Below are 25,666 nucleotides of genomic sequence, written 5' to 3'. Positions count from 1 at the left end.
CACTGGTTAAAGAAGCACTGCAGGATCATCTAGACAAGAATTTAGTTATAGCTCAGACGCAGCATGGTTTTGTTAAGGGCAGGTCTTGCCTGACCAATTTGATTGGATACTATGATGTAGTCACAAAAGAACTGGATGCAGGGAATAACTTTGATATTATATATTTGGATCTTAGAAAGGCTTTTGATACTGTTGCACATGGAAGACTGCTGCACAAATTGGAGCAGTGTGGCATTGGAGGCAAATTGCTGCTATGGATAAGGGGATGGTTGAGTGGCAGAAGACAGAGAGTGGTAATCAATGGACACTGCTCAACGGACCCAACACTGAACCCTTCCTCAGGGTTCAGTGTTGGGTCCGTTGTTGTTTTCGGTGTTTATGAATGATATTGATGATGGGATATCAAGTTTAATGTCCAAGTTTGCAGATGATACAAAGGTTAGCAGGGTTGTTAAGGACACCACTGACGCTATGCTGCTGCAACAGGATCTGGAAAGGTTGAACAGATGGGCTGAGAGGTGGCAAATGAAGTTTAACATTGACAAATGTAAAGTGCTACATATGGGAAACAGTAACCCCAGAGCAACGTATCAACTCTGCGGTACTACACTGACAGTGGTGGAGAATGAAAAGGACCTGGGGGTAATTGTGCAGGCAGATATGAAGTTCTCTGAGCAGTGCAGACGAGCTGCAAGAGTAGCTCATGGTGTCTTGTCAATGATATACAGGAATTTTTCTAGCAGGGATAAGGAGGTGATTATTCCCTTGTATAAGGCAATGGTTAGGCCACATCTTGAGTACTGTATACAGGTCTGGAGGCCTCATTTCAAGAAGGATGTAGAGCTGCTGGAACGGGTACAGAGAAGGGCAACAAGATTAGTGAATGGAACAAAGGGTTGCTCTTACGAAGAAAGGCTTAAGTTTTGCAAATTACAGAGTCTGGAGACTAGGCACCGGCGAGGTGATCTGATAGAGGTGCATAAAGGGCGTCCTTATGAAGAAAGACTTCGAATATGTGGGTTGCAGAGTTTGGAAACTAGACACCTTAGAGGAGATTTAATTGAGGTGTTTAAGGCTCTGAGAGGCATCAGCAAAATGAATGAGGATAAAATTTTCAAGATTATAAATGATGCTAGAACTAGGGGACATAAATTCAAGTTACGGGGGGAAATGTTTAGATTGGACTGCAGGAAGTTTTATTTTAGCCAGCGAGTTATAAATTACTGGAATAAGTTGCCTTCATGGGTGGTAGAGGCCGAATGTTTGGGGAAATTCAAAGGTCACTGGATAGTACTTTCGGGTAAGGGAAGCGCATAGGATGATAGGATTAATTTCCTTTTTATTTATTTTTATTTCATTTTATTATTTTTATTTATTTATTAATTATTATTATTTATTTATTTATTTAATTTTTGTTTTTATCATTGTTTTGTTCGGATTTTTTTTTTTTTTTTTTTTTTTTTTTGGCTGGTGCAGCATAAGCCATAGGCTTTCTTGCACCATACGGCCGTTACTAATACTAATACTATAAGGCTTTGAATGGTTTGAGCATGCTCAATGCCAATGGGATTCTTCATCTTGCTCAGAATAATCAGCTAAGAGGCCATAAATTCAAATTGAGGAAGGACGGAAGTCGGATAGATGTGCGGAAATTTGCCTTTGGCCAGCGGGCGGTTGGTTGGTGGAACCGACTTCCATCACTTGTTGTTGAAGTTGATAGCCTAAACAAATTTAAGGCTCAACTGGACAGGTATTTCGAGCGAACGGAGGGGTGAAATGGGAGTGGTGTGTTTTTTTTTTTTTTTTTTTGGCTGATGCTGAATAAGCTTGCTTTCTTGCATAATATGCCTCTACTAATGCTAATGCTAATATATTTGGAACTTCCCAACTATAACCTCCAACACAACAGAATTAATTCCACATACTTGTGTTATCCTGATTAAATTTGTAAAAGAATTGGATGAGAAAGATGCTTGTGTGATCACTAAAAATGGATGAGAGGAAAAATTATCATGAGTAAATGTTCCAAAAAAAAAAAAAAAAAGAAAAAAGTGCAAGGAACTGATGAAAGTTATCTAGTGATGTTAAGGAAGCAAATTTCCAAACCCTTATTTATTATAACAGGTGCATCTCTAGACCTAGGTGAAGTCACAGAGGATATCTAAAAATGTCTCCACTTTACAAAAGTGGTTCTAGGATTGAAATGAATAATTACAAACCTGTAATTATTCATTTCAATGTTGAGTTTTATAGCACAAAAAATTACAGATTATGCAATAACATTATAAAAGTATTGGAAGCATTTGAACAAAAATTATTTATAAGAGAAACAGCATGGATCTGTTAAAAGGAAATCATATCTAACTAATCTGATAAGCTCTTATGAGGTTTTCGAAAAAACTGGATGCAAAGAATTATTTTGACAAAGTATATTTTACACTTTAGTATGGGTTCCGATTAGTGATGGGCATAATCAAAAGGTCAAAACTGATTATTTCAATTATGGAAAATTAGTTTATTATAGCAAATCATTTGATTATGAGAATTCTTCAATTATGGAAAATAATTTGATGAAAACAGTTCATTTGATTATGATAATTCATTTGATAATACTATCATTCAAATGATGTTCCATAATTAAATTATTCTGCATTGTCATCAGCCATTTTCAATCCACTGCAGGATAAAGGCTTCTCTAGCAACTTTTCAGTTCCTTCTGTTTTGTGCAATGGCCATCCATTTACTACCCATGAACTCTTGAATTTCATCTGTCCATCTCCATTGTTGTCTTCCAAGTTTCCTTTTAGCTCCTCTTGGGTACCATTCTGTTATTTTCTTAGTCCATCTGTTATCATGTCTTTGAACTATGTGTCCTGCTCAAGTCCATTTCAGTTCTTTAGTTTTGATAAGAATGTAGTTTACTTATGTTTGCTGCCTAATCCATGTGTTTCTCTTCTTATCCAACAGTCTCATTCCTAATATAATTTGTTCCATTCTTTGCTGTGCAGTTTCGGCTTCTCTTCAATTCTTTTGGTGAGTGCCCAGTTTCAATTCCATAAGTTATGGTGGGGATTATGCATTGGTTCATTATATTACATCTCAGACAAAGTGGGATATTGCTCCTCAGTATGTGACTATATTTCCTGAATGCTATCCATCCGAAATTTATTCTTCTCTTGACTTCCATTCATTTATTATTGTTACAGCTAATGACTTGTCCCAGATAAATTTATGAATCCACTTTTCAATTTCTACTCCTTCAACAATTACATCCCTTTCTATGGCATACTTGTTCATTATTTCTTTTGTTTTAGCCATATTCATCTTTAGTCCGAAATCCTTATTAACACTGCATAACTGATTAAGGTTTTCCTCTAACTCTTTGGGATCATGGCTTATGATCACAATGTCATCTGCAAATTGTAAACAGTTTAGGTACACTGCATTCACATTGACTCATTTCTGCGCCCAGTCCAATCTTCCGAAAGCTTCCTGAAGGGCAGCAGTAAACATCTTCGGTGATATTGTCTCCTTGTCGAACTCCTTTTTCAATTTTAAATTTGATACTGTCTTGTCTAATCTAATAAAGGATGTAGCATTCTAGCATATATTTTTTTCAAAATCATAATACCTGGTCTTTCCAGTGCCTGAAAAATTGCCTTTTGTTGTATGGAGTCAAATGCCTTTTTATAATCCACAAATGCCAGTCATATAGTGTTTCATATTCATTTGCTTTCTCCATTAGCTGTGATATTATGTGAAGGTGATCCATAGTTGAGAATCCTATCCTAAAGCCAGCTTGCTCTTTTGGTTGATTCTCATCAAGTATTCTTTCTAATCTGTTAGTGATAATCCTTGTGAACAACTTGAAGATACGGGACAATAAGCTAATTGGTCTATAATTTCTAATTTGTCTCCTTTCTTATGCAGTAAAATTATGATTGCATTATTCCACTCCTTAGGGGTCACACCTTTCCTAATGTATTTTGTAAAGAGTCTTGCCAGTTTCTGTGTCATGTCTCTTCCTCCTAATTTTAACAACTCTACAGCAACTTCATCTTCCCCCGGGGCTTTCTGATTCTTCATTTTCTTCAATGCATGTTCTACCTCATCAGAAGAATATTGGGTATGTCGTATGTGTTACTAATTTGCAATCCATCTTCCCCACTGCTGGCATCATTCCCCTGCTCCTTGCATAATTCAAATAGTCTTCTGCTATTTGAATTATGCCTTCTCTGCTATTTATAAGTACACCATCGCTATTCTTCAGTTTCAGTATCATTTATCTTTCTGCATTACTGCTCATGACTGTTGATTTAAGTCCTTTGTTTTCCCTTAATGTTCTACTTTTCCTGTGTTGAATCTTCATATGTCCTCTCCGAGACTCATTCTAATGGCTTTGCATGATTTGGTATACTCAATTTTGTCCTTGTTAGTGTATATCTTGCTTTTCATTTGTCGTCTTTGGTTCATCATGACAAGTGTTTCTTGACTAATTTTTTCTTCTTTGGATTTCTTTTTACCTATAGGTTTCTCGGGCTTTATCATTTTCAGAAAGTTGTATTCCTCATCAATATCTTGGTCCTGAAAGGTGTGCAGAAGCTCAAACTTGTTCTTAAGTTCCAGTATATACTGCTTTTTATCCTCTTCTGTTATCTCAAAGACCTTCATAATATTTACTCGAGTCAGTTTTTTTCCTTTTTCTCATATCTATATCAAGTGTGCATGTCACCATTCTATGATCACTTCCAACGTTTACCTTTTCAGGGCAGTAACACTGTTCACAATATATCTTCTGCAAATGAGGATGAAGTCAATTTCATTAGTTGTTAATCCATTTGGGCTTTTCCATGTCCGCATTCTGTTCACCCTTTTCTTGAAAAAAGTCTTCATTACTGACATTCCTCGAGATTCTACAAATTCCACAAGTCTTTCACCTCTTTCATTTCTTTGACCAATTCTAAAATTTCCTATAGTTTCCCTTTCTGTGCTGTTTTGTCTCTTTCCAACCTTAGCATTGAAGTCCTCCATAATGATGGTGTAGCAAGTTTTCTGTTCATCTAGAAGTCTCTCAAATTTGGTGTACATTTCTTCAACCTCTTCATCATCATGGCTAATGTTGATGCATATATCATCATAACCTTTAGTTTGTTCCTCTTAGAAATCCTAAGTAGTAATCTGGACACCCTTGGTGATGTACTTTTGAATTCCAAAATGTTGCTTTTTATATCTTTATGGACCATAAAGCCAACTCCACCTTCACTCTTTTCACTGTTTCCATTGGTGTACAGCAGATTTCCACTTGATAAACTTATAAGTGATTCATTTCTTCTTCTTGTTTCAGCCAATCCAATGGTATTCAAATTCACATTTTCTAATTCCTTTTCCAGCTCTAATATCCTCTCTTCACCGATGAGCAATCTTACATTGTAACAGGCCAAGTTCAGTTTCCGTGCATGGCAACCTGTTCATACCCAGAGATCCTTAGCCCTCTGATTCCACTCTGATCCTTTCGCCGCCATAAGAGGGAGAGTAAAAGCTTCTGCAGACTAAGGGGTCATTTCTTTCGTTGTGTCATCATAAAGTGCTGGAGGATTTGGTCTTTTCCTCTTCACGCTGACCAAGCATCTTGAAGAGAACCACTCTACGCATTTGTTGCCACCAAAGTGACATAACAGGGCTTACCAACAAGGTGTGCCTGAGTGGATAAGGAGGCAGGCCAACTGGACTTCTCATAAATCTTCTAAAAAGAAAGATATTGGATCCATCAGTGTTTTAGACTGAGTGTCTGATAACACACACAAAGCCTGTTCCCCTCTAAGCCCCTGATGATTAGTGATTAAATGATTAGTATTTATTAACTATTATGATCTGAATGATATAAGTGAATCATATAATTCAAATGATGATTTGATTTTATAAATGAGTTATATTATTAAATTATATCATTTGAATAGTATAATCAAATTATATCATAATATAATCAAATACTGAATGCCCCTCATAAAGGAGGCTGGGAGAGTGTTATTGACAACAACTAAAGTATACCAGTTTAACAAGCCATAGTTAAATTATTTAGTTGGTGTCTGAAAATTGCTAAAGCACAATACTGATACATGTAACGTTCTACATTTGGGTAATAGTAATCCCAGATTACCATATTACTTTGAAAGCAACTACTGAGCTTGACAATGAAGAACAATTAGGAGTAACTGTACAATCTAACATGATATTTCTCTAAATAGTTCAGACAGGCTGGCAGGACAGCCATGGTGTTATGATATGCAGAATATATGCAGAATTTTGCTATTAAGAACAAAGAGGCCATTGTACCATTCAAAAACCATTAGTTAAGCCACATTCATGATGTTATGACACATAGGAATTCTGCTATTAGGGACAAAGTGCCACTTCTACATTATACAAAACATAAGTTGGGGCATATCTTGAGTGCTGTGTTCTGGTTGGAAGAACTCATTTCAGAAAAGATGTGGATCTGCTGGGAAAAGTGCAGCAAAGAGCAACAAAGCAAGTCATTGGCAAGTTTTTTATGTTGCAAAATCTAAAGCCAGATGTCTGTTTGGAGACTGATCAGGGTATTTAAGACTAAAGGTTTAAAGGTTTTATTAAATAATGGTGATATCTTTCTCTCACAAGTGGCATAAACTAGAGGATATATACTTAAAGTAAGGAAAATTAGTTATATTGTTGTAAATGTTGAAACAACTTGATGCTTAATCCTGCAAACTATGTAAATTTAAGGAAGAGACGTAGAGATAGATGAAACCAGAGAACCTTTTTTTTTAAAGGTTGATGCTCTACATCAACCTTCTTTTTTGTCCTTTTTTTCTTTATTAATACTATTAATATTTTCCCTTTATTAATACTATTAATATTTTCCCTTTATTAATATTAAGTGCAAGCTGCTATGACAAAAATGCTAAAAATGATGGCACGACATTAGCTTCTTGGATTGAACAACTTTACAATCACTAACAAATATGTGTTGATACTCAAATGCATTACTTTTAAGAAAATGGTCTCTTAAGATATGTAGACTGAGCTTCATTACATTCATTAGCTTTAAGACATGCTCATTTTCAAGAAATGAAAATCATCCCAGGAATTTTTTTGATCTTGCTACAAGTATATCTGGTAATACTTAAGGATATGCTAAAAGGATGAAACTATAATTACGATACAGTACTTTCTGCCAGGGTTATTTTTTAAATTAATGCTTTGCATATACAATAGTTAATTTATCTTGAAATTTTACCTTTTCTGGAAAACCAAGACAATGAGCAGTGATTATTGGTGACAGCATGTACAAAATAAAGAATCACAGTAAATGTTCCAGCTGTACTCAGAAGGGCAAGAGGAGAAAGAACTTGACCATTCAGGTATATAAACACAACCACAAATATGCATGTGCTGCAAAATAAGAAAATATTACTGTTCAATTTACAAGTCCAATTTTGAAATAAATTTTCTTATGCTACATGGTGTTAATCTAATCATGGGCATTAAAGTGCTATGCTATGCTGCATACTTACTCAGTGGATACCAAGCTCTCAAACCAAAAAATACACACTTGCTGATATCTCAACATTCAATAAGGATGCCATCACAGGCTGTATAGCAAGCAATGTTTCAGTGTCCTATTACCGAGACATCCCACCACACTGATAAATGTAGAACTCTAGAAAAGCGTACATGGTATCTTGCTAACAAAAGAACGATACTCACAATAAAATGAACAAACTTTATTATTCAATTAGTTCAAAGCACATTCTTAGAACTCTTTGGCAATAAGGAAAAGTAAATTGTATATTTAGGATAAAGTACTGAAAACAGAGAGAAAAAAAAGAGAAAGATTAAGAAAAATATTATCTAAATATTTCCTTTTAAATCACAAAAATGAAATAATTTTTATAATCAGCATGAACACTGTTAACTGAAAAACAGTTCTCCATTGTTTTGTTTGTTTGTTTTTTTTAATTTTACATCAGATAAACAATATCACCATTTCAATATAATCTCATTTTAAATTCTGAATAAATTATAAAACACTCCTTTAATTCCACCAAACATATAGAAATTCCAATATTCACCAATAATGGTGCAAAAGTCAGAGAAGAACTGAGTCATCTTTCAATTCATTTTTCCTACATTCTTCTTCTATCTTTGCATGTTTTCTGCATATATTTTTATTCCCAAAACAGCTTTCAGGTGGGGATACTGTATTTAAAAATACAGTATTCCCACCAAAACAGGTTTATGCAGATCCTTTCTGGATATTAACAGCAAAAAAAGATGTCATATTTTAACAAGTCACAGGAGTATTAGCATTAGTAGAGGCATTTGATGCAAGAAAGCAAGCTTATGCAGCATCAGCCAAAAAAATATATAAATAAATAAATAAAAAATAACCACTTCACCCCTCTGTTCGTTCGAAATACCTGTCCAGCTGAGCCTTAAACTTATTTAGGCTATCAACTTCCACGACAAAGGATGGAAGTCTATTCCACCAACCAACCACCTGCTGGCTAAAGGCAAATTTCCGCACGTCTATCCTACATCTGTCTTTCCTCGATTTGAATTTATGCCCTCTCAGGTGATTATTCTGAGCAAGAGGAAGAATCCCATCAGCACTGAGCATGCTCAAACCATTCAAGACTTTATACACCTCTATCAGATCACCTCGCTGGTGCCTAGTCTTCAGACACTGTAATTTGCAAAACTTAAGCCTTTCTTTGTAAGAGCACCCCTTTGGTCCATTCACTAATCTTGTTGTCCTTCTCTGTACTCGTTCCAGCAGCTCTACATCCTTCTTGAAATGAGGCCTCCAGGCCTGTATACAGTACTCTAGGTGTGGCCTGACCATTGCCTTATACAAGGGAATAATCACCTCTTTATCCCTGCTAGAAAAATTCCTATATATCATCGACAATACACCATAAGCTACTCTTGCAGCCCGTCTTCATTGCTCAGAAAACTTCATATCTGCCTGCACAACCACCCCCAGGTCCCTTTCATTCTCTACCACTGTCAGTGTAGTACCACAGAGTTGATACGTTGCTCTGGGGTTGCTGTTTCCCATATGTAGTACTTTACATTTGTCAATGTTAAACTTCATTTGCCACCTCTCAGCCCATCTGCTCAACCTTTCCAGATCCTGTTGCAGCAGCATAGTGTCAGTAGTGTCCTTGATAACCCTGCCAACCTTCGTATGGTCTGCAAACTTGGACATTAAGCTTGATATACGATCATCAATATCATTTATAAATACAGAAAACAATAATGGACCCAACACTGAACCCTGGAGAACTACACTAATAACATTAGTCCACTAAGAGAAATGTCCATTGATTACCACTCTGTCTTCTCCCATTCAACCATCCCTTTATCCATAGTAGCAAAAAGCCTCCAATGACACACCGCTCCAATTTGTGCAGCAGTCTTCCATGTGCAACAGTATCAAAAGCCTTTCTAAAATCCAAATATATGATATCAAAATTATTCTTTACATCCAGTTCCTTTGTGACTACATCATAGGATCCAATCAAATTGGTCAGGCAAGACTTCCACTTAACAAAACCATGCTGTGTCCGAGCTATAACTGAAGTCTTGTCTAGATGATCCTGCATGCTTCTTTAACCAGTGCCTCCATTAATTTCCCTGGAACAGAAGTTAAACTAGCAGGTCTATAATTACTTGTGTCTCCCTTTGATCCTCCTTTGTGGATTGGGGTCACATTTGCACATCTCCAGTCCATGGATACCTCCCCTGAGTCCAAGAAAGCTCTCATAATTATGGCTAAGGGTTTGCTTACCTCCTTTGCTGCCTCCTTTAATATAACTGGATAGATCCCATCCACCCCAGGTGCCTTTCTTGTATTTATCTTCAACAATTTCTCCTCCACTTTACTCTCAGTTATTACAAGATTCTCTAACTTACTGCCAGAGTTGAATACACCTCTGGCATTCCCCTCGCTGAATAACTCCTCATGTGTGAATGTCGATGCAAAATATTCATTTAGTTTGTTAGCTACCTGAGCAGGATCATCAACAGATGACCCATCGCTATCAAGTGAACCAATCTGATTCATCCCCTTCCTTATAGAGTTTACATAAGTAAAGAACTCTTTGCTGTTTTTCTTTGCATCCCTTGCCAAAGATTTCTCGTAATCTGCCTTCGCCTGCCTAACCTCCTTTGTAACTTGGTTACAGATCAACTTGTATCTATCATAGGCTTCTGTGTCACGTGTTAATTTGTATGTATCCCATGCATTTTTCTTCTCTGCCATATGTCTCATTAGTTCATCTGACATCCATTTAGGCCTAAACCTTGAACAATATTTCTTAGTTGGTATATAAAGCCTAGTAGTTTCCAAGATAAGTTCTTTGAATGCTTCCATTTTGAATTTGCTGTTGGTAACATCATCATTTGGTACCACTGTATAGAATTTAAATACTGTCTCAGTCCATCGTAGTCGCCTTTACGAAAGCAATAACCCATCCCTTTACCCCTAATGGTAGTAACCTCTTTGAGTAAATCCCACTTCAGCACACTGTGATCACTGCCACCTAGTGGTTAATTTATCTGCAGATTCTTAATGCATGAAGAATCACTACTGATAATCAAATCAAGAGTATTACTCCCTATAGTTGCCTCCCGAACATGCTGATGTAGGAAACAATCATCCAATAAATATACAAAAGCCTTGCTAGTGTGTGAGTGACCAGCCCCCAAATTCCAGTCAATATCTGGGAAATTAAAATCCCCCATTATAAGACACTCTGATTTACTGGCCCACTCTATTTCCCTGTACAGTTTCTTATTATACTCATCAGAGTCATTAGGCCTATAGCACACTCCTACTCTCAATTTTGATCTCCCAATGCTTATGCCACACCAAAATGACTCGACACTGCACTGTCCAGTGATGTCGACTGGCCTCACTTCCTTGGATTTTATGTATTTCTTAACTAATAGCATAACCCCTCCTCCCTTCCTATCCTGTCTATCCTTTCTGTAGACATTGTACTCCCCAAATTCCAGTTCTGCATTCCTTATATCTGTGTGACACCACATCTCTTAAACCCCAACAATATCTGCCTTTGATGTTTTGAGCAATACCTCAAATTCATCAAATTTATTCACTAAACTCCTAACATTGGTGTACACACAAGTATACATGCACTTGTTCTTTTTCTTAGCTACCCTAACACAACCCATGTGTTTACTTGTACCCCAATGATTCCCAGCAGTCTCTGAAATATCCTGCATCTTATTTTCCAGGCTGCTGCTCATTTAAATAGAAGCAGTGCAAGAATCACTTTCACCTCTGCCAGTGGCTACTGTTAATCTATTAGTCCTTGTATCCCCCCAATCTAGCAGTTTTCCGACCCACCTAACACTGCCTCGATAGCATCAGCAAACATTCTTGCACCCTTTCTATTTAAGTGTATCCCATCCCTGTAGAAGCAGTCTCTCCTGTTAACAAGTACAGACCAGGCTGAAAAAAATTCTACCCCTTGAGCCTTGCACAATCTTTCCAGGGCCGAATTGATCGACAGGGCTTTCATCATATATTCCCGCCTATCGTGTCTGGGCAGAATTGCAGACACTTTCAAATTCAACCCTAATTCACGGCTTTTTTTCAACAGTGACCTGTACTTGTTAAGTAATACCCCGGTCTCCTACGCTTAATATCATTAGTGCCAACGTGTACAACTATATCACCTTTTGTGTCCTTAAAAGATGATATCCACTCTACAACGTCATCAACCTTTGCCCCTTGCAGACATACCCTGGTCCTGTTCCTGGCAGACATACCCTGGTTCTTTTTTCCTCCATTCTTCTTCTATCTTTGCATGTTTTCAGCATATATTTTTATTCCCAAAACAGCTTTCAGATGGGGATACTGCATTTAAAAATACAGTATTCCCACCAAAACAGGTTTATGCAGATCCTTTCTGGATATTAACAGCAAAAAAAGATATCATATTTTAACAAGTCACAGGTGTATTAACTAAAGTAACTGTTGTATTTATCTACCTCAAATTTTATTTAATCCTTCCTCATCTGTTGTTCCTTTGTTGCTGCTATTATGATGGAAGGCATTACTTTTATCTTTCTATAGCAAGGTTCTAAACTGTTTAACTACTTATTTAAATACTAGGTAGGATCAAAAAGATTGAGGACTGAATTTTCTGAAGAAATATAATACTGTATTAACAGATAATCTTTTCAAAATAATGACTTGGCCATTCACACATTTTTTCATTATATAATTGCGAAAAAACTTCCAAGTCCAAAGATTGGCTGGGTATTTGTGTTAATAATATTAGCAGTATTAGCATTTTGCTATACAGGCTTTTGCTACACTGGCTTTTGCTACACAGGCCAAAAAATTAAAATTAAATTAAATTAAATTAAAATAATAAAATAAAATATCAAAATAAAAACAATTTAAAAATATTTACAATAAAATAAAAACACATAAAAAAGCATAAGAATAAACAATAAGAACACAAGAATAAATTAACAACAAATAAATCAAAAATAATTAAAATATAAATGAAGATATAAAAAAATTAAAGAAATTATATAAAAATTGGATAAGAAAATAGTAGCTACCTATTCAGCTGACCTTTAAATTTCTTCAAACTACCTCAACTACCAGAGAGGCAATTTGTTCCAGTAATCAACAATTTGAAAGCTAAACAAAAACTTCCTACAATCTGGTCCTTTTTTTTTTGTTTTTATATTAAAATCCCAAACACAAAAGGTAGCAAAACCTAAAGGTACCCACAAGGATAGCCACTCCCCCATGTACAGAGCCATCCGCAATTCTATCCTTACGCAAAATTGTGGTGTTATGCATCGTGGGATCGTCATTTGCCTTTAGATATGTCTCCTGCAAGCAAAAGCAAACTGGCTCGTGCTTTTGCAGGAGAGCCTTGATGTCATCAATATTTCGCCGGAATCCACGACAATTCCATTGTAGGAATTTAGCCATTATTTTGGCTTGGTGGGTCCATCTGGCGGCTTCCGAGGTGCTGAGGGCTTACTTTTATCGGTCTTGGATTTGTCTTTTTTGGGGAAGAATGGACGCTGTCCAGTGTCCATTTCCTCCTCCGCAAAGAGTTCCAAGACTGATTCTTCGGGTACCTCCTTCTGCTCGACATCCATCTTTTCTTGGGAACTAGGGGGGACTTCCCCTTTCTTATTCTTTTCTTTCGTAATTACCTTTGTTAATTGTGGAGCATTAGGAGGTACCGATATAGGAGTGGCAGCTGATTGGTCCTTCTGTGTAGGTTTTTGCGAACTTAAGAGATACCGCGCGATGGGAGTGAAAGACTCCTTTGGAGGAATGGTCATGTCCGTCTGAGTTCCGACGGAACATCTCCCTGCTACCTTCTGGGCGTAGGTAGGTCTGTTGATATTCTGGGGTTTGACCGATTTCCTTGCCTCCTGGTATGATATATTTAGCTCTGCCTTAAGCCGTTGAATTTCTTTTTCTTCTTTCCACCTCTGGCATGCTCGTGAGTAGGCTGGATGTTCGCCCTCACAGTTAATACAGGTGGGTTTTGCGGCTGAACATGCTGTTGTTTCGTGGTCCTTTGCACCGCATCGTGCGCATGCAAGGACTCCACGGCAGGCCATTTGAGAGTGTCCATACTTCTGGCATTTAAAACACCGTAAAGGGTTCGGAACGTATGGACGCACTGAACAATTGATGTATCCAGCTTTGATCTCGTCAGGAGGTTTAGGAGAGTTAAAAGTCAGGATAACGCTCCTGGTTTTAACTATTTTTCCATCCCATCGCGCAGTGATTCTCTTGACGGCAATGACTCCCTGTGGTTTTAATTCAGAGCAGATTTCCTCTTCGGTGACGTCGAGAAGGTCCCACTCCGAAATGACACCTCTCGATGAATTGAGTGTTCTGTGTGGTGTCACCGTTATAGGGATTCCTCCGATTGATGTTACTCGGAGTAGATGTTCGGATTGCCTGTCATTTTTAGTTTCAATTAAGAGGTCTCCAGAGCGGAGCCTCTTAACTGATTTGGGTGAACCTACTAACCCATCTAACCCTTTTTGGATAAAAAAGGGCGACATTTTACCAATCGGTTTTTCAGTGGTAGAATGCATGATTAGAAATCTTGGGACAGGCCCTGATGATGATGTTTCAGTTCGCTGCCTCTTTGTTGCAATAATACTATCTGCCTCTCCGTCTATGTTTTCAGATAGGGACCGGGTTGGGGCCCCTGAAGAAGTAAGTGTATCAGGATTCATGAAGGTTATTTAGTTGTTCAGTGCCCGGGCTCCCCACCCACCACGGAGCCCAAAGGGACGTCCACTACCCGGCATGCAATAAATGCGCTCGGGAGTGGGATGCCAGGGCTACCCAGACACTATATCCGCACCGCCGCCAGCCTGAATCCTGTCCCTCGGACCATGAGGGTAGGGGCGTGGCATTGATACGGTTGACCCTCGCAGGCGAGCCTACTAGCCGATTAATCCTAGCCGGGCCTTCCAGGACCACCCATCTTGTCGAAGCAGGGGCCAAAGTGGTGTATTGAAGCTGGGCCCCTCAACCACCAGGATCCCCCTTTCCGAATTTCCACGGGTCGCAGCGCACGGCAAACACGCCAGATTCCATTGATGTAAGCCTGGAACCTGGGCTGTGGGCGTTGGATCCCAGTGATGCTAGTCTGGAAGTCCAGCAGCGTCACTGGGAGGTCCCCTCACCACGTACAGGTGCCCACGTTGAGGGGACTGCTCAAAGAATATCATATCTGATACCTTTCTCCCTCTACTGCTTTTAATTCAACTGCACCATGTGTATAGAGTTGGAGTGCTCCCCAAGTGCAACATCTTGCATTTTGCTGAAGGACTGAATCAAATGCCTTGCTAAAATCCAAAAATTACATGTCATCATTACCTCCCAGATTTTCCCTACCACTGAAGTCAAGCTAACCAGTCTGTAGTTAACAGACTTCAATCTTAGAATTGCCTTTATGTATTGGCAATATGTTGGCACTTCTCCAACCCAATGGAATTTTTACGAGTTCAATGATGCCCTCATAATTACCCTCAATGGTTCAATGCAGTCTCCAGCCACCTCCCTCAAAATTACTGGGCATATGCCATCAACTCTAGACTTTTAGACTTTTCTAATAAACAGTAATTATCCGTAATTTCGAAACTGCTTTTTATATCTCAGCCTCACTCACACAGCCTCTCCTCAGCATGAAGTATCTTTCATCAGTAAAAACTGATGCAAAGTACCTATTCAATTCATTGGCAACATCAGCTGATTTACCTAAGACTTTCCCACACCCACTACACAACAGTCCAATCTGATTTTTTTTTCTCTTTCTTTAGATTCATATACATGATAAATTTGTTGTTGCCATTCTTTGCTCCCTTCGCTTTCTCACACTCAACTTGGCAGCCCTAACAGTTTCTGTGGTACTATTACAGATAAACTTGTAACCATTGTAGGATGGCTACAAGTTCATTATTTTCAATGCTCCCTAACTTTCTCATGCCATCGTTTTCTGATCTATCAGACCGGCCAGCTCCATATTCATCCATCTCAGCATCCTCCTCATGCTATTTTTGATTAATGTATATGTGTTCATGGCTTCTCTGAGTACTGCTTTAAAGGTATTACTTAATTCTAATGTATTCACTCACCCTCTGCAATCTGCCAAATTGATAGATATCACATAGTCTTAAACTGTCACAGTCTCCTTTTCTGAAATTAAAACACGTGCCTTTACCTTTAACTACTGCAACACTAACAACTGTGTAATCACTACTTGCCAATGGTTCCTCTACTGTAAGCCCCATTATATCATCTGATTCATGAGTAATGATCAGGTCTAGAATAATCTTATCAATAATATTTTCTCTAACATGCAGGTACAAATAATCTAGTTTATTTAAAAATTTGGTTCCCATTTCCTCCCCCACGCACTTATTCCAATAAATTAGGGGCAAACTTAAATCACACATAATGTGTGATTTAACTTAAATCACACTCAACACTTGCTCGCCATTCCATCTTCATGTAGAAACTCATGTCTCACTCTTTACAATCTTCAGGTCTGTAGGTTACTCCCACTCTAATTATACCTTTGTTTTCAACTAACTCACACCACAGAGATTCTGTGCTGGCAGACATAACTTCTGATTCAGCAAAAGCTCTTTTTGTGTTCAGGATGCTCTTGATAAGAAGCATGACCTCACCACATCCTCTATCTTCCCCATCCTCCTAAATACATTGTACATACCATAGCGAAACTTATCATCCCTGATTTCTGGGTGGCACAATGTTTCCGTTACACCTATTATGTTAGCATTAGTTGATCTAAGTTAGCATCAGTTGTTTTAACCAGGATTCAAATTCACTCGTTTTATTGACAACACTCCTACCATTACTGTAGATACAGTAAAGATTAAGTATTCTTCTATAGTTTGCTACCCTGACATACTACCTCTTAAAGTTATTTAAGCTTATTTCTCTAGCTCTCCATTTTTGTCCCATTATAGCCTATACAGCTGATGTGCCAATAAACTCCAAACCCTATACACCTGTTCATCCAAAATGTTGCTACCCTCAGAACACATCTTGCCAATGTTGGTTGTTTAGGCAACAAACAAGAACTCTTAAGACATGTGCAAGCATTGCTTTAACCCATATCATCACATAAACAAATGTCTATATTACCTTTGACACCTTGCCAATTAGCAGTTCCCTAAACTCTTAAGGAATTCTCAACGATACTGACAAAAACCCTTGCATCATCATCATCATCATCATCAGCCATTTTCAATCCACTGCAGGATGAAGGCCTCTCCAGCAACTTTCCAGTTCCTTCTGTTTTGAGCACTGGCCATCCATTTACTACTCAAAAACTCATGAATTTCATCTATCCATCTCCGCCTTTGTCTTCCAGGTTTTCTTCTAGCTCCTCTTGGATACCATTCTGTTATTTTCTTAGTCCATCTGTCATCATGTCTTCGAGCTATGTGTCCTGTCCAAGACCATTTTAGTTCTTTAGTTTTGATAAGAATGTCCTTTACTTGAGTTTGCTGCCTAATCCTTGTGTTTCTCTTCTTATCTAACAGTCTGATTCCCAATATAATTCGTTCCATTCTTTGCTGTGTAGTTCTCAGCTTCTCTTCCATTCTTTTGGTGAGTGCCCAAGTTTCACTTCCATAAGTCATGGTGGGGAGTATACATTGGTTCATTATTTTACGTTTCAGACAAACTGGGATATTGCTCTTCAGTATGTGACTATATTTCCTGAATGCTATCCATCCAAAATTTATTCTTCTCTTGACTTCCAGCCATTTATCATTATTACAGCTAATAACTTGTCCCAGATAAGTATATGACTCCACCTTTTCAATTACTGCCCCTTCAATCATTATTTCCCTTTCCGTGGCATACTTGTTCATCATTACTTTTGTTTTAGCCATATTCATCTTTAGTCCAAAATCCTTACTAACTGTGCATAACTGATTAAGATTTTCCTCTAATTCTTTGGGATCGTGGCTTATGACCACAATGTCATCTGCAAATCGTAAATGGTTTAGGTACTCTCCGTTCACATTGACTCCTTTCTGCGACCAGTCTAATCTTCTGAAAGCTTCCTCAAGGGCAGCAGTAAACAGCTTCGGAGATATTGTGTCTCCTTGTCGAACTCCTTTCTCGATTTTAAATTTGCTACTGTCTTTGTCTAGTCTAATAAAGGATGTAGCACTCTCATATATTTTCTTCAAAATCATAATATATGGAGTATCTATGCCTTGTCTTTCCAGTGCCCGAAACATTGCCTTATGCTGTATGGAGTCAAATGCCTTTTCATAATCCACAAATGCCAGGCATAATGGTGTTTTATATTCATTTGCTTTCTCCATTAGCTGTGATATTACGTGAAGGTGATCCATAGTTGAGAATCCTGTCCTAAAGCCAGCTTGCTCTTTCGGTTGATTCTCATCAAGTATTCTTTCTAATCTGTTAGTAATGACCCTTGTGAACAACTTGTAGATATGGGATAACAAGCTAATTTGTCTATAATTTCCAATTTCTGATTTATCTCCTTTCTTATGCAGCAAAACTATGATTGCATTATTCCACTGCTTAGGCATCACACCTTTTCTAATGCACTTTGTGAAGAGCCTTGCCATTTTTTGTGTTATGTCTCTTCCTCCCAATTTTAACAACTCTACAGTAACTTCATCTTCCCCCAGGGCTTTCCGATTCTTCATTTTCTTCAATGCATGTTCTACCTCATCAGGAAGAATATCGGGTATGTCGTATGTGTTGCTACTTTGCAATCCATCTTCCCCACTGCTGGTATCATTCCCTCGCTCCTTGTATAATTCTCTATAGTAGTCTTCTGCTATTTGAATTATGCCTTCTCTGCTGTTTATAAGTACACCATCGCTATTCTTCAGTTTCAGTATCATTTGTCTTTCTGTATTACTGCTCATGGCTGCTGATTTAAATCCTTTGTTTTCCCTTAATGCTTGTTCTACTTTTCTTGTGTTAAATCTTCTTATGTCCTCTCTGAGTCTCTTTCTAATGGCTTTGCATAACTCAGTATACTCAATTTTCTCCCTGTCAGTGTTTTTCTTGCTCTTCATTTGTCGTCTTTGGTTCATCATGACAAGTGTTTCTTGACTAATTTTTTCTTCTTTGGATTTCTGTTTCCCTATAGGTTTCTTGGGCTTTATCACTTTCAGAAAGTTGTAATATTCCTCGTCGATATCTTGGTCCTGAGCAGTCTGCAGAAGCTCAAACTTGTTCTTAAGTTCCAGTACATACTGCTTTTTCTCCTCCTCTGTTATTTCAAAGACCTTTGTATTATTTACTCGAGTCAGTTTTTTCCTTTCCTTTCCTACATCTATATCAAGTGTACATCTTACCATTCTGTGATCACTTCCAACATTTACCTTATTCAGGACGGTAACATCATTCACAATATATCTTCTGTTAGTGAGGATGAAGTCGATTTCATTAGTTGTTAATCCATTTGGACTCTTCCCTGTCCACTTTCTGTTCACCCTTTTCTTGAAAAAAGTGTTCATTACTGACATTCCTTGAGATTCTGCAAATTCCACAAGTCTTTCACCTCTTATTTCTTTCACCAATTCCAAAATTTCCTATAGTTCCTCTTTCTGCGCTGTTTTGCCTTTTTCCAACCTTAGCATTGAAGTCCCCCATAATAATAGTGTAGTGGGTTTTCTGCTCATCTAGAAGACTCTCAATTTCAGTGTACATTTCTTCAACCTCTTCATCATCATGGCTCGATGTTGGTGCATAAATCATTATAATCTTTAGCTTGTACCTCTTAGAAATCTTGAGTATTAGTCTTGACACCCTTGGTGATGTACTTTTGAATTCCAAAATGTTGTTTTTAAAATCTTTATGGACCAGAAACCCAACTCCACCTTCACTCCTTTCACTGTTTCCATTGGTGTACAGCAGATTTCCACTTGATAAACTTATAAGTGATTCATTTCTTCTTCTTGTTTCAGCCAAACCGATGATATTCCAATTCACATTTTCTAATTCCTTTTCCAGCTCTAATATCCTGTCTTCACCGATGAGTGATCGTACGTTATAACAGGCCAAGTTCAATTTCCGTGCATGGCAGCCTGGTCGTACCCAGAGATTCTTAGCACCCTCTGCTTCCACTCTGATCCTCTTGCTGCCGTAAGAGGAAAAAACCCTTGCATAACCTTTGTTAAAATAATAACAATTGGGTATCCAGTTTTCTCTTTGACCACTCACTGCAGGTGATGGTAGATGGCTCTCTGTCTTCTAACTGCTCCACTAATGCTGTTGTTCCCCAAGGTTCAGTTCTTTCTCCCACTCTCTTCCTCTTGCTTATTAACGACCTTCTTCCACTGACCCTAAATCCTATCCATAGTTTTGCTGATGACAGTACGCTGCATTCCACCTTCCAATTTGCAAAACCTTGCCCTGCTCAAACAGTTTCAACTTCTCGAATATCCACTACCAATTCCTTAAATACTGATCTCCAGGTAATTCTCCATTGGGGCAAAGATAATTTAGCTGATTTCAATCCTTCTAAAACTCAGTCCTGACTAGGGCTTGCATAAAACCGAGAAATTTGAAAACCGAGTTTAACCGAAGTTTACTCTTAAAACCGGTTTTAAAACCGATTTTCTCAGACTTAGGGAAAATAAGTAAAAGCTATAACACAGGTATATATTTTATCTTGGGTAGATTGTACAAATCGTAATCAAATCTTTTAAACAAAATCTATCACCTCTTATAGTAAAAAAAATAAAAAAATTAAACTGCTCCAAAAAAAGAAACCGGCTTGAGATTATACAAAATTACAAATTGTAGTCAAATCCTTTGAATAAAAACTATCTTCTCGTATAGTAAACAAAAAAATAATAAGCCCTATAATAATAATAAATAAATAAATAAATAAAAATAATGTGAAAAAAACAGCTTAAAGTATTTGTAAAATACTTTACAAATAGTAAAGTATTTAAAAATAAATACTTTACTATTTATTGCTCAGCTTTTTTCTGAAAATGATCCTTAAAAAAAAACACAGTATATTAAGCATTTTCCTGATAGACTTGACCTTATTTTTGTGTTAAAGAGACCAGTGATCGAAAACGCTCTCTCAGATTGGACACTTGTTGGTTTAATGGTCAGCAGTGCTCTATAAACTTTCTCCAGCTTTTCACTTCTACTGCTAGTTGCCTCCAAAATTTTAAATTCTTTGCTGATTTCCAATTCACTCGGATATTTTGAAAGCTCTTCAGTTAATCTCTTTATTACACTATCATACTCTCGCATGAGTGTATCTCCAACATCGGAACTAGACGAGTCTTTGTTTTCTTCTAAAAGAACAGTTCGTTTATTTTCAGTTTCTTCATTCAACGCTAAGACTCCTTCGGAATGTTTTGCAAATAATCTTTGCTAAATCTCTTCAGCGTGCTTTTTCCAAACTTGCTTACTTGGAAAATCAAAAGTTCTGGAACCTGAATCTTCTTTCCTAAACTTTTTGGGGTTGTGTAGATAGCTCAGCAAAGCCACAGTTGGGCAATTTCATCTTGCATTGTAACGCTGCAAAAGGCTTTGGTGAAACTTTAAAGCCAATGGGTTTTCTGCTGTATCAAGCTTAGCAAGCAAAAATTCTATTGAAGATTCTGCTTTAAGTAAGTCTGTATCTTCTGAGGTTATAGCCTTCAGAATCATTTCAACTGGTCGCAAAGTTTCAGCAATGCAATTCAAGTGTTTTCCAGTCATCGCCAGACACGGCTTCAGTTGACAGTACTGCACATAGAGCATTTGGAATGCAATTTTTCAATTTCAAAAATCTCTCAATCATATAGAATGTGCTATCCCATCTAGTCTTGCAATCTAATATAAGTTTATATTCTTTCTTATTAAATTTTGCTTTAACAAAATTTTGTAATATGTCATTTTTGGTAGGCGATTTTCGAAAAAGCTTGCAAATTTTTCTGACTTTGTTAATTAATAGTTTGTGCAATATTGGCCATTGGATTGAAGAAATAAATGAGCTCATCGGTACAGTCGGTTTGATAAAGCATACCTTGCTGTCTTTCTTCAACTTCTTCATCATCACTACTTTCTTCATTATTTTCATTTTCTTCATTGTCTTTGGGAGACTCAGAGACTGTGGCACCATAATCTTTATGAAAAAGCAATAATTGATTGCTTTTTCATAAAGTACATCTATAACTGACAGATGTATACAATGAGCTATAGATTGTTGATTATTAGGCGTAATTTACTTGCCAAACTTAATCATCATTGCTGCTCCATCGCTGGTGCAGGCAACAATATCCTCATCCAAGTTCTAACCAAATTCCTTCAAGTGTCCATTCACAATTTTCTCAGTTCTTCTGCTATCAAGTGAACCATTAATCTCAATAAGACCTAAGGACCAATGATTGTCTTTTGAATGCACATTTATATTCATATACCTTTTATTTTGTATAGACGTATATTCGTCTAGAGTCAATGAATACCGTGCACCCAAAACCAATGAATTTTTGAAATGCTGAATGAGTTCTTCTTTCTTAATTTTATAATAATTCAGAACCATATTTTTAATTCCATTCACTGAGGCTGGTGGTAATTTATCGTATTTATTTCTTTGAAGGTGAAGGCTTGATTGTATAAACTCACTCTTGGCAATTGAATTAAAAGAAAATCCATCTAAAGCAGCTAATTTTGAAATCAGTTCTTCCATATATTTTTTAACGATAAAGTTTTCTAATGTTCTTACCATTTTTACGGGAGGTTCACTGTTATCTTGTTTAATGTTAATCTGATGCATTTTCTTTAAATGCAACATCAAAGATGATGTAGATGCTCCAGACGACTTCATTATCTTCTGACATTTCGAACATTGTGCTTCATCTTTGCTTTTCGAGCAAAATAATTCCATACATTTGATTTCATCTTAGACATATTAAGAGTAATAAATATTAATTAGTAGGAATTTATATCACCGACAATTTTAAATAAAAATATTGAAGATAACAAAGGCACAATACTATGCGTCATTCCCGCAAGCACTGAATGAAGAGTCTAAACGAGGCAAGTTTCAAAATTTGCACGAAAGAAATTTTTTATTTATTTACTCGCAATTTTTTTTTCCCCAATTAAATCTATTGTATTTTCAAAATTACATAAAAGCTAAATTTGGTGAAGCTGCTTTTTGGAGAACATTTGATCGCAAATTTAATTGGAATAAAGAAGCAAAAAACTTTCTACGATCGAAATTTGATGCAATATTCAGCGAATCTGTTTCTAGCAGGTAACCATCAATAAGGCGCGTTCCATAACTTGCCTGGCGAACAAGATAGAGGGAACGGAGAAATGTTGAGCATTTTCTTTTAAGCTATCGCTCTGACTCACTCAGTCGTAAATGAGTACCCCTGCATCGTGCCATGATACAGGTGAGAAGATAAAAGGTACCCCTCCTAGATTTAGGCCACTTGCCCATGAGATTCGTACTTAAACATAAAATAAAATAAAATAAAAAACATGTTTAAAACATAAAGCAGTTGAACGATCCAGACAAACGAACAAACAAAAGAAAATGTGCGTAACAAAAAACTATATTCGAGTGCTAACTAAAAAAATATTCGAATCCGGTTTTAAAAGCTCGGTTTCAGTTTTAACAACTCAATATGAAAACCGGGTTTAACCGGTTTATAAAACCGGTTTGCAAGCCCTAGTCCTGACATATCTTACAAAAAAGATTCTTCTGTTCCTATGCTTATCTTCGCTGACACTCCGATTTCTAGGCAAGATCATATATCTCTATTGGGGATTACCTGATTTCTAATCTCTCTTGACATAAGCACATTACAAATCTAAAAAACTGGGTTTTCTCTTTCGCTCTTGGCATTACTTTTCTTCCAAACAGTTGTTCACTCTTTACAAATTGCAAATCTGCCCTACCATGGAATATTGTTCCCACATCTGGGGCAGTGCCCCCAAAACTTCTCTCAGGCTTCTAGATTCCATTCAAAAGAGGGCAGTTAGGTTAATTAATTATTCAACTCTAACAAAGTCTCTCCACTCTCTGTCTCATAGACATTCTGTTTCTGCTGCATGCCTTCTCTATAGATACTTCCATGGGTGCTGTTCTTCTGAATTGGCTCCTATAATTCCCACTCTGTCTCTTTCAAAACAATCCGAACACATACCGCCACTAGTCAACGTCCTTTTACTGTCTAACTTTAAACTCACAGAGCCAACTTTTCTTCTTGCTCATTTATTCCTCCAACTTCCGTTTTTCTGGAACAAACTTCCTTCATACGTATTTCCCGAAAATTACAATCTACAGATGTTCAAGTGTAATGTCAACAAATATCTTCTTTCATCTTCTCAACCTTCAACCCATGCATGCATGATACAAAGTACTATAGGTTCTAATACCTTTCATGTTTGGGGTTTTCGTAAAAAAAAAAAAAAAAAAATCATCCATTTATTCAGTGAATCAAATTCTTCTAGTAATGCACCAAGTTTTAATTTGAGATTGGTACACTCCTTACAACAGGTGCAAAAAAAAAAAAAAAAAAAAAAAAAACACAAACCCATCGGTTGAGCTTGGTTTGTCTATTATACTGACCTCAAAATACATTCTATGGGCTAGATAAGGAACAAACTCATGACTCACCAAAAATGCATGCAGCCATTTCCATCTGATTCATGATAACTTCAGACGAAGTATTGAAAGTGGATCTTGTAACAACTATTACTTAGGTAAGATTTCAGATTTAGAAATATTGCAAAATTTAAATTTATAAAATACTACAAATTTAAATTTATTATTAGTCATATGGTGCAAGGAAGCCTGAGGCTTATGCTGCACCTGCTAAAAAAAAAAAAAAAATTCCCATGGTACCCTGAGAGAGAGAAAGGAAATCACCAAGAAAGAAAAGAATGATGATATCCAGCTCAGGACCCTGGGTTTGCCAAGCCCATACTCACCAGATGTGAGCCCCTTGGGTTAATTTAACAAAGTATTACAAAAATTAAACTGTTACCGAAACTTCATCCACTAGCAAAGTATAAATTAAGCTACTGAAGTTACTGAAAAAAATGTTACTTAGCAGAAATAGCTCTTAGAAAAGTTAGGAAATAAATTTTCATAGTGTTGCAGAAATCAATTTCACATAAATTACTGAAATAAAATTTGAAAACTTTAAATTTTAAAATTACAGGAACAGGATAGTCATCACTGCACTATTGTCCTTCCTGTTCCCAACAGCAACCCAGTTGTAACCTCTCACACTATTTCACCACCTAATTATCCATTGAGAACCCTCAAATTGAATGTGTGTACTTTATCATTTCTTGGTGAAAGAAGGATGCTGTTTCTCAACATTTCTTCAGTTATGGCATCACCATTAGCATTAGTAGAGGCATTTGATGCAAGAAAGCAAGCTTATGCAGCATCAGCCAAAAAAAAAAAAAAAAAACCCACTTCCACTTCACCCCTCTGTTCGTTCAAAATACCTGTCCAGCTGAGCCTTAAACTTATTTAGGCTATCAACCTCCACCACAAGGGATGGATGTCTGTTCCACCAACCAACCACCCGCTGGCTAAAGGCAAATTTCCGCACATCTATCCTACATCTGTCTTTCCTCAATTTGAATTTATGCCCTCTCAGGTGATTTTTCTGAGCTAGAGGAAGAATCCCATCAGCATTGAGCATGCTTAAACCATTCAAGGCTTTATACACCTCTATCAGATCACCTCGCTGGTGCCTAGTCTCCAGACACTGTAATTTGCAAAACTTAAGCCTTTCTTCGTAAGAGCACCCCTTTGTTCCATTCACTAATCTTGTTGCCCTTCTCTGTACTCGTTCCAGCAGCTCTACATCCTTCTTGAAATGAGGCCTCCAGACCTGTATACAGTACTCTAGGTGTGGCCTGACCATTGCCTTATACAAGGGAATAATCACCTCCTTATCCCTGCTAGAAAAATTCCTATATATCATTGACAATACACCATGAGCTACTCTTGCAGCCCGTCTGCACTGCTCAGAGAACTTCATATCTGCCTGCACAACCACCCCCAGGTCCCTTTCATTCTCTACCACTGTC

General features: G+C 37.3%; 1 protein-coding gene across 2 annotated transcripts in view; it reads right to left on the bottom strand.

The window, feature by feature from the left end:
* PIG-C (phosphatidylinositol glycan anchor biosynthesis class C) overlaps positions 1-25,666 on the bottom strand; it is a 122,550-nt gene that overhangs the window by 56,429 nt on the left and 40,455 nt on the right. For both annotated transcript variants that reach the window (XM_090368661.1, XM_090368662.1), the window contains exon 3: positions 7,277-7,431. In XM_090368661.1, coding sequence (XP_090224787.1) covers positions 7,277-7,431 — 155 coding nt within the window. The remainder of the gene's footprint in view (positions 1-7,276; positions 7,432-25,666) is intronic.

This window comes from Mastigoproctus giganteus, chromosome 2 (assembly GCF_048544385.1).
Source record: "Mastigoproctus giganteus isolate SK-2022 chromosome 2, ASM4854438v1, whole genome shotgun sequence".
Taxonomy (NCBI): Eukaryota; Metazoa; Arthropoda; class Arachnida; order Uropygi; family Thelyphonidae; genus Mastigoproctus; species Mastigoproctus giganteus.
Note: the sequence above shows the minus strand (reverse complement) of the source record. Positions and strands in the feature narration are given on the sequence as shown.